General features: G+C 34.5%; 1 protein-coding gene across 1 annotated transcript in view; it reads right to left on the reverse strand.

Annotated features, from left to right (window-relative positions):
• Nucleotides 1–2,225: 2,225 nt before the first annotated feature.
• LOC112510468 (beta-galactosidase 17) overlaps nt 2,226–10,330 on the reverse strand; it is a 14,527-nt gene continuing 6,422 nt past the window's right edge. Inside the window, exons 6-19 of the mRNA XM_025115889.1 lie at nt 9,389–9,483; nt 8,834–8,904; nt 8,354–8,444; nt 8,159–8,276; nt 7,987–8,079; nt 7,845–7,893; nt 6,563–6,750; nt 6,398–6,469; nt 5,606–5,755; nt 5,415–5,465; nt 4,650–4,818; nt 3,712–3,848; nt 3,578–3,643; nt 2,226–2,494 (exon numbers count right to left, since the gene is read on the reverse strand). Of these exons, the coding sequence (XP_024971657.1) occupies nt 2,384–2,494; nt 3,578–3,643; nt 3,712–3,848; nt 4,650–4,818; nt 5,415–5,465; nt 5,606–5,755; nt 6,398–6,469; nt 6,563–6,750; nt 7,845–7,893; nt 7,987–8,079; nt 8,159–8,276; nt 8,354–8,444; nt 8,834–8,904; nt 9,389–9,483 (1,461 nt within the window). The 3' untranslated portion in view covers nt 2,226–2,383. The remainder of the gene's footprint in view (nt 2,495–3,577; nt 3,644–3,711; nt 3,849–4,649; nt 4,819–5,414; nt 5,466–5,605; nt 5,756–6,397; nt 6,470–6,562; nt 6,751–7,844; nt 7,894–7,986; nt 8,080–8,158; nt 8,277–8,353; nt 8,445–8,833; nt 8,905–9,388; nt 9,484–10,330) is intronic.

Below are 10,330 nucleotides of genomic sequence, written 5' to 3' on the forward strand. Positions count from 1 at the left end.
ATTACCCTTTTAATTTTAAATTTTTTTGAATCTTTTTAAATTTTAATTTTAATTTTAAAAATCTTTTAATTTTATTTTTTATCACAATATGTGGTTACTGAGTTGTTCTCGCGTTTTCGTAAATCACAGGGGTTCTCGTTTGAACCCTTCCCTATATATATATATATATATATATATATATATATAATCATTCGTTTGAGATATTTAAATATATTTATTAAATAAGCTAAAAGAATAATATAATAATTTTATTTTTGACAATTAATCAAAATATTCAATTAATTTTTTTAGAAAGAAATATTTAATTAAAATTAGTTACCTAGTATATCAATTACCTAATATACATCGGATTTTAAAGATGTTTGTGAATCAAAGTATATCATAGCGATAATGTTCACAATGTTTCACGTGTATTACAATGCATTTTCTTTGTTTTATGAAATGTATCATATTGTGCATTTTCGTTATTTTCATTGCTTTACAAAGAAGTATCACATTATGCATCTTGTATATGTGTATCCATGTATCACATTAAATATCATTTGTAGGTACCACAATGTGTAAGTTGTATTCACATAAGGTTCATCGGAATAAGGTTCGCCAGAGAGAGAAAAGAGGAGAGATGGTGGAGGATATTTATAAAATCCCTAAAATGTCCTTAATTAATATTTCAAGTTAAAATTATCAAAATTATTAATTTCATAATTTAACCTTTAATTTGTGGTTGAGAATGGATCTCACGATTACCACAAACAAATCAGTTCTCATTTAAATATTTTGGACAATTTTCATCGAGAGTTAAAAGGACAGATGAAAGCACATGGAAGATTAGGGTGGAATGACAACTAATTAAAAGGAGTGTGGGTCACAACTCACATTTTGGTCTTGGAGGCTGACACTCACAATCATCTTGCTTATCATTGAATACCATAACTCTAATAGCAACTCATCCTATCACATACCCCTACACAGAATTCAATAATCATCAAAAACCAAACCAAACCAAACCAAACCAATATATATACACATATGAGATCACATAAGATCAACCTCTTTTCATGAGACTAATTTTTTACACTTGAAACTTCACAACAAAAACACTGCAAAGATCGTGAGACCATTTTTTTACACTTGAAACTTCACAGCAAAATGCTGTGAAGGTTCAGCTTCTTTTTACCTTCACAACGTTTTGTCGTGAAATTTCAAGTGAAAAAAATGGTCTCACGAAAACAGGCTGGTCTCACATGATTCTAAGTATATATATATGGTGTAACTTCTTTTAATAACTCGTTAATTTGTGAGATTCGTGAAATTCAATTTACACCAAAAAAAACTTAAAAAAGTTGATAAAATAAATTTAATATTAATTAAAAACATTTATTTTCTCTCATATGTAAACTAATGCAACAAAGAGTTCATATATGAACCTATGTGTGGGGGCAAGTTCAAACAAAAATGCTAACTATTTAAGAAAACAAGAAAAAAATCGTTAATATACAAAATCATGTATGATTCACGTATAAAATCACATTAAAAAAATAACATATAAATGTCAAGAGGAATGTGATCATTAAATCATTGTCGTTGCATAGAAAAAGCATTTTCTAATCCAACATGCATAATTAATAACACATGTAGACATGTTACATGACATATAAATAGAAACAGAAACCATGGCATCCAACTACATTTTTTAATATATATATATATGAATGAAAGATATTTGCTTCTTATTTAAATACACAAAATTACAAAGAAAAAACACACAGAAAAAATAATCAATAAATTTATATAATAAAAAACAAACACATAGTTTTTTGAATCCGTCAAAGATGAAATAATATTATAAAAAAATTCAAAATATCGCATAGGGCTTGTATGTTAGCAGCTTCATGAGCTTAATAGAACTCGTAGCTTATTCAATCAGCTATACTCATACGTAAAATCATATCTATATAATACGTTCCTTTTTCCACGAAGAAGGGGAAACTCATACGAGTCTTTCCACATAAATGGGGAAATGCGTTTTCGATGGTGCCTTAATGATATAAAAAATGGCTTATTCAGCAAGTTTCTAGTGGGAGCTTTATGAATAACACCAATTTTCTTTTCAAATCTGTCTCTCCCAATTAAAAAACAAGCTCCTTCCATCTATGAAAAAACTCTTCCAAACAACAATCTGTACGGACAAATGAACTCGCACATCTTAACTCATACATGACTTAATGGAAAACCAACCAAACAGCCCGTAGTCTGCTATTAATGTTTATTGTTTCCGTAATTTGATTAGAAAATGCAGAAGTGCTGAATAAATTCGTAAAAGGGTACATGATCATACCTTTTAATTGATATTTCGATGTGGTCGGAAATGAAGATCGAATGGTTAATTTATAGCTGACCTGCCCTCAAAATGTTTGGAACTGCAAGTGAAGTCTGGCTGGTCAACTGAGTTTACCACTAGCTCAACTTCCGGACTTTCTAACTCGAGTATCACCTATATACATCATCACCATTTTTTGTGAAATGTAGTTGCAACAAAAATCAATAAAAGTGGACCAAAGGGATGCAACTCGATTGATGCTTCATTTCATTTTGTACCCCAATGAATGTGTATATATAGAGAGAGTCAGGTTCATACGAGGACAAAAACCAAATAAGAGAATAAGAAAACAGTCGAATATCATATGATTTTACACTAAAATCACGAGTAAGATCACATGTAATTCATGCAACTTTGACCATGACCTGAGGTTTGCTGGTCACATCGCTCACACACCTTTGTGTTGACAGTTAGTGTAAAATCATGTGATTTTGAACATGATTTGGCAATTTTTGTGTTCTCTTATTTGGTTATTGTACTCGTATGAACCCCTCTCTCACACACACACACACACTCTCTCTCTATATATATATACACATAGAGAGAAGGGGGGGGGGAGGATGGAGGGGCGAAAGAAGGGGAAGTTCAAATAAACCAAACCAACCCATGTTATCCCACCCACAACAGTTTGGGATATAGGCAGATCTGACCTCTACTTCAAGGAGTAAAGTGGTTGTTTCAAATAAAAACTATAGATATTTTGAAAACATGGAAACCAAAATTTTATGCATCTTCATTATTCATGATATCATGTATGATCATCATGAATATCATGCATTTTCTTTATAAAATATTTTTCATGCATCATGGATAATACATGAAAATAGTTGGTTTCCATGTTCCCAAAATGTTTAAAAGTTCTCATTCGAAATTTGAATCTTCCCCTATATAGTCGCAAAAAAAACTGAGAACCGTGAGAATTAGCTTTCACTTTTCATGTGTTGTTTCACCTTGTAAAAAAATGAATGTGAATGTACAGTGTTGTTTCACAATGTGAATATTTTAATGTGTACTTTTTGTTTCAAACATTGTGAAAACATTGTACCTTCACATGCATTATTTCACAATCCATGATCAATGGTTCTCACGGTTCTTAACCTTTTTGTGGTTCTCATTTGATTATGTCCATATACATATATATATATATATATATATAGAGAGAGAGAGAGAGAGAGAGAGAGAGAGGCAGGCTGATACCAAGATGTTCTTTCCACGCCGGAGAATCGGAGCAGGGACATAGAGGTTACACTGGGGTCCAAAAGACTGCAAAAGACCCAACACAAGTTGTTAGACCTGCTCACATAATCAACAAAGAATTAACATCATATTACCGGCCAGAATCTCCCGATATTGAAGCCATTGACAAATGCTACCCCTTTACCCCAGCCATTGAAAGACATGTATGTGTCCATTACTTCCTTGACAACAAAACTACCAGAATAGAAAGCTGGTTCTTTTGAATGCACCCCTGCAAATATAAATACATGATGTTTTTCTAGAAGGTTCTCTAAGTAATAGAGGTAATGTCAAATATGCTTGAAGACCATCATTTGTTTAGAGGTATTAAAATTCTGGTTGAATAACAATTGGTATTATATTTTCCATTAGATGCAGTTAGATAATTTGATGTCGCTTGTGCTGTGCATACACCATTGTCCTCCAGGCTAAGCTTGATATACAACAACCTATCTCTGGTTGGATGCTTTTTTCTTTCCAACAGATATGTATTGAGGGGGAAGGTTAAAATGAGAACCAGTATATGCAATGATCATAACACTATGACTTCAGTGAGTATAGCACCAATGTGTATATACTTGCATATGTAGTGTATATATGTATACATAGACGTCTTCAATAGAAAAGACTAAATATCATGAGAATGTAAGAAAGGAAGGTTAAAGGAAAGCTCATATGTGAATCATTGAAAAAATTCTATTTGAAGATGCATATGCGAACCGACATTACAGATTTATTCATATGGGTTCACATATGCATCTTCAAATGGACTTTTTCAATAATTCATATAAGTAACATTCCCTTAACCTTTCCTTCTTACCTTGCCACGCTATTTACCCTTCATATTTGTACCTCCAGCTATATGTGTATATATATTGATGAATATACTAATTGACATATACATAATTTGATAGTGTATATGCATCAATGCATATATGTATAAACTGACTTATTTGAACTTCCCCTATGCATTGATTATGGCAAGTCAGATGGTATAAGTTACATCTATAAAGACTGTGAAGTCAGAATGTACCCAGGCTGCTTTTCAGGCTTTTACGGGTAGAAACTCCATCGAAATTTGGATATGCCCTGTCGAAAACAGGATTGATCTTCTGGGCTTCATTCAAATTGTTAAGAGGAATTGGTAGCATTCTCCACTTGAGCAGAGGTTTCCCATCTAAGTAAACAGTAGACAGGATGCCCTATAAAGAACAAGGAATAAATTATCAACACCATCTTCTGCTTATGATGTTGGTTGGTGAAGGAATCAGGCAAGTGAGATACTCCCTCGTCCAAAAATAAGCGTTCACGTTTCTATTTCAGTTTGTCCTAAAATAAGTGTCCACTTCCGAAAGTAAGTGCCTACTTTCCAATTAATTATGAGATGGAGAAATTCATTACTTTCTATCATTAAGGGTAAAATTGTCATTTAGTGGATTAAAAAGTGAAAAATTACAAATTTCTAAAACTATGCCTTTTTCATTATGGAATTTATTTTGGGTCAGGTATCGGGAAAACCGCAAAAAAATGAGAAGCTGAGGAACACCCTAATAACCATTAATGCACATGTCCTAATAACCATTTATCTGTACGGTTAGGGTATTCCTCAGTTTTTCACTTTTTTTTTGCCCGGGGGGGGGGGGGGGGGGGGGGGGGTTGGTTCCTTGAACCTCGCCATCTTTCTCTCTCTCTCTACATATATACACACACATAATATATATGATCTGTCTCAAGTGGTGTTATCCTTTAAGAAACCATAGAATGTTGCCTTAAACTGGTGCTAGGTTAGGAATCTTACTTTGCTATCAAACAAGTACTGCCCGTAATTCACACGACCCATGTTTTCAACCTAGAAAAGAGAAAATGTGTGAACAAATTATAAAAAAACAAAAAATCAATAGCAAACAAAGTAGAAGATTACAAATTATTAAGCGTAAAGGGAGAGGTTATTAGATTGAGTCATTGGACAAGTGAAGGAAACTAGTTTACCAGAATTAACAATCTACTTCTGGAAGCACATTCAGCGTTAGGAAGATTAACATGTTTATTTGACCATCTATCGATTGTGCCAACATAATGTGGTTGTTCTCTTTGATCTTCAGAGATGCATGTAACAAACACTTGCGCTCGGTCATGCACCTGAAATAAAAAATGAAAAGCACTTCATAATATACTGCCAAGTACATATATCTTGAAAGGAAAACAGGTATGAAGAATTACATAAAATTTGTGATGACTATAAATTAGATCTGTCATAGACATCACAAATTTTATCTCGACGAATTTGAGGAAGAAGGGGGTGCCCATGGTACTGCTCTATCACGCTGACATAGTGGAAAAAGTTTTTTAGGGGCCTTAAAGGTGGTTAGTGTCATTGCATGTGGCATTACAGTTCAAATCTCTTTGGCTCTCTTTTAACTTTTTTGGCAACAACAGCAAAAAAGAAAAAAAAAAAACCACTGAGTGTTGCAAAAAAACCACTTATGTCATTTTTAATGAAACACACTCTTATACTTAATTATTTTTATTTTACATTATACTTGATTATTTTTGTGCCCCCACTAGGAAATTTTTCTGGATCTGCCTCTGGGTATATGGTCCCAAGATCTATAATTGCCTCAAAAGGTCCAATACATATACATTGTTCAACCTTTTGAATAACAGTAAAAAAGATCCTATGGAAATTTGTTTTTCCCAGGAAGTCACAATTTCGAGTTGCTACAAAACGTAATATAAATACCTGTATGGATAATGAGCCAAAAGATACTTATTTACCCTTACCTTTGGTATAAACAAACTGCTCCCATTACCCTCCGTTACGTATTCAGAGGCATATAATAAGAATCCAAACATCTGAACATGAGATATGGCCAAGTGCAATGAGTTTAAATAAAACTCTGATACGATGAAATCAGAAAAATGGTTTTTTGAGATGAGCACAAATACCTGGCCTGCAGCCTCCATTGAAATTGGGTTCTCAGATTCGATAGCTTTGATGTGTGTGTTACTGTCCAGTGCATCAAATAAAGATGCTGTTTTTTCTAATCGAATACGACCATATCCTGTCTTTTTCTTATTCAAAGGAACTGGAGGGAGAGAACCTGAACTGTACTTGGCTATAACCCCCCGCAATGCTGAAAACAAGGCATCCTCTTCATTATTATTATTATTATTATTATTATTATTATTATTATTATTATTATTATTATTATTGTTATTATTATTATCATTATTATTATTTATTCGAATATTGGTCTTCTCAAAAGAAAGGGATTGCTTTAGAAGAAAAAAAAGGCAACACACAGGAGTATATGAATCCTAAATGTGAAATTACCTTCAACAATGTAACATCCTAGGCAACCATACCATATATTATCCACTTATGTCCACACTTGGACTCACGGTTTTAAAACGTGTATGATAGAGGAGGCAACCTTTGTTCCCCTCCCCAACCGATGTGGAATCTTAAAATCTACCCCCCTTGGGAGCCCAGCGTCCTCGCAGGCACACCAGTCCGATTCCCGACTACGATACCTGTAATATCCCAGGCAACTGTACCAGATTTTGTCTGCTTTGTCCACACTTGGACTCACGGTTTTAAAAAGTGACTGATATAGGAGGTATCCAGTCCCTTATAAAGCAACCTTTGTTCCCTCCCCAACCGATGTGGGATCTTACGAACAAAGAAATGAGGTGTAACATAATAGGCTGTGTTTGATAAGTTATATAGCCCTATTGGCGCTGGAAATGGGTAGAATATGGTGAAAAAACCATCCTCCGTCTATACGACAAAGCATGTTAATGGATTAACTGCAGAGATGCAGATGACAATTGAGAATTGACAATTGTCTGCGACATCCTACTCCAAAATGTATAGGCTTCAAGTAACAATTACTAGGGAGGCATATTGAGTGCCAACAGACCACTTATTTATTAATTTCTAGAACCATGATTTTCAAACAGCTGTGTGAGAAAAAACATATCAAACATATGCATGCAATGTAGAGGTCAAGTGTGCGTACATCTTACCTCCCCATACCTGATCTCCAAGTGGGATATTTGGGTTTTAGGTTTGGTTTATGCATGCAAATCTAGGTTGTCCCTAACAAGCCTAGAATGACCATATCATGTACAATAATAATCTTCTACACAGTTTGTTGCCCTAGGAATGAGCGCTAAAGATATTCTACACAATGTACCATGAAGAAGCATTTGTGGGAGATACTACCTTTGAACTTTGCACCATCCACATCGCCAGACTCACTAATAGGAGCATCCTGAAAAAAAGGATTCCGTTCAGGAGAGAAAGAACATGTGAATTATCAATAGTTTTACAAGAATGGTGAAGAGTAAATGATGAGGTTCCTCACATAATCATAGGATGTAAGATCAGCATTGTAGTCGGATTCCTGAGCAGCATTTGCACCATTATAAAATCCAAAGTTGGTTCCACCATGAGCCATCTATAAGCGAGAGAATACCACATCATGATGATATCAGGTAAATGATACTTAGTAAAGTCCAGTACTTTTTATAGCATACATAAAGCACAGCAGAGCCATTCCTCGACAGAATATTTTCCAGAGCAGATGCTGTAGAAGTTGCATCCGTCTTAGCAATATTCTCTCCCCAATGGGTAAGCCAACCGGTGTAAAATTCTCTGAAATAGTGTCTTACGATCATTATAAAATGAAGTGATTGAAGGATAAGTCATAGGAATCGAAGTGAGATACCTACGCGGAAAGGGGTGGTGATTTTCCTGGTGCATTAAATTCCTTTTGCAACTTAAATATTGGCCAAGGATTCTCTCCAGTTGAAAAATCAACAGCTACAGTTAAACTTTCCAATATTAAAAGCCAAGTACATTGATGAAACATGCTCATTGCACAACATAAGTTGTAATCGTATTCAATAACAAGTAAATTACATACTACAACCTTTTTTCACCTTGGCATCGATACAAATTTCAGGGATGAAGCCAAACATAAAAAATAAGTGTACTTTCATTTCATTTTTCATTCAGAAGCGGGAAGCAACTAACTATATGAGTAAAATACTAGCCCTGGTCTTCAGAGAAAGAGACAGCTTAAATTTGCAAGTGCTTCCAAGTAAATTGGAAACATCGATTAAAATTATTCGAGGTTTAAGAGGTAGGCTAATGGTTTAATGAAATGTTTCTATCGTCTAAACTCTAAGATAGGCCAATGGACATCTTACCTGAAAAGACGGCATCTCCACGTATTGTTCCTTTGGTGAGAGTGTCTCTAGTGCCTCCATCTGTAGTATATCTACAAATCAATAATCCAGACAAAGAGGTGGTATTAGAATAAAAAATCAAGATAATCTTCCCATGCCTCAAAGAACAGAGAATCCGTGTTACGAGAGAAAGCATAAAAAAGTATCAACATTTTCAATGTATCATCAGACCACATAAACCAAAAATACAATAAAAGATTACTGAGTACACTGGGCACTTCCTAACATGGATTAACATTAGGCATGCAGTATAGTTACTTTTGAACATGGTTAAAAACTGGAACTTTTTGTGATTTTCCCTTCTGGAAGGTATGTTATGGATCAACTCAACGCCCAAATAGTGACAACTCAATCTAGCAATACAATGGTACCATAGGCATCTATATAAGTGTACAAGGACAACCAGGCTACCATTATCCCAAAGCCAAAAGCATGCAAATGACAGCTGATCACTGAAGTATGCTGCTAAGAAAAAAAAGAACATTTGTTACCATACTAGATACTACATCAACTTACAAAATTAGATCATCGCCTAGATGTGACCGTGCTAAGTCCACCAAATGATGCAGATAGTCTTTGTCAACTCCATATGAACCAAATTCATTCTCAATCTGCAATCACAATCTGTTAACATGTTTATGAAGATCTAAATGAGCAAACTATATATGTTGACAATATTTTTAACTGAATTTGACCTCATGTTATATAACCAAAAGCTTATTCAAATTAAAATTTTATTTTGAGCTAAGTGCAAATAAGCTTCCACACTCGATCTGCCATTTAGCAGTTTAAGTTATAGCTATGAAGCACAACTAATATTCAATAATACAGGTTCAGTAAGACATGATTGTATCCATACTTGATTATAGCAAGTACATGAACAGGATAAGTAAATATAGGTACAGAGACTGGAAGGAAAATCTATAAATACCACCAAACTCGCCACAATTAGTATATGCAGGAAAAACATGTTTTGAGGAGAGTACAGATTACAGATTTTTGGTTAGGTCGGAATAGCAGAGATAAAAAGTTTATATATTGCTCCGAAATACATAAATGAACTGGCCCAGAAAATACTGCTCAAAACAAAAACGGATTAAAAATCTCCTATGTACTAGAGGCTTCAAGGGTGTTGCCCCTAAACCCCCAGCACCTGGACCCCCTAGTCAAGGTAGCATCATCCCCTAGACCTTCGGCTCATTGACCGAGCAGTGAGACCCCAATGAGAAGTCAGAGAGAATTCATCTGGTGTTCCATAGAATCAATCCAATATACTAAAAACCCTTTGTAAAGGACTATGAGAATTCTCAAGTCGATGCGAATCTGAAGAACAACAGAATCCCTCTGCTCCAGAGTGTAGGTTTATTTGATCACGTGCATAATATGCACGTTACTTAATGAAGTCCTGGTCTATAGGGCAGTCCTTAGGAGTTTGTTATTTCCAGTTTTTTAGCTTTT

Source organism: Cynara cardunculus (genome assembly GCF_001531365.2).
Source record: "Cynara cardunculus var. scolymus isolate 2C chromosome LG 3, CcrdV1, whole genome shotgun sequence".
In the NCBI taxonomy this organism is placed as follows: Eukaryota; Viridiplantae; Streptophyta; class Magnoliopsida; order Asterales; family Asteraceae; genus Cynara; species Cynara cardunculus.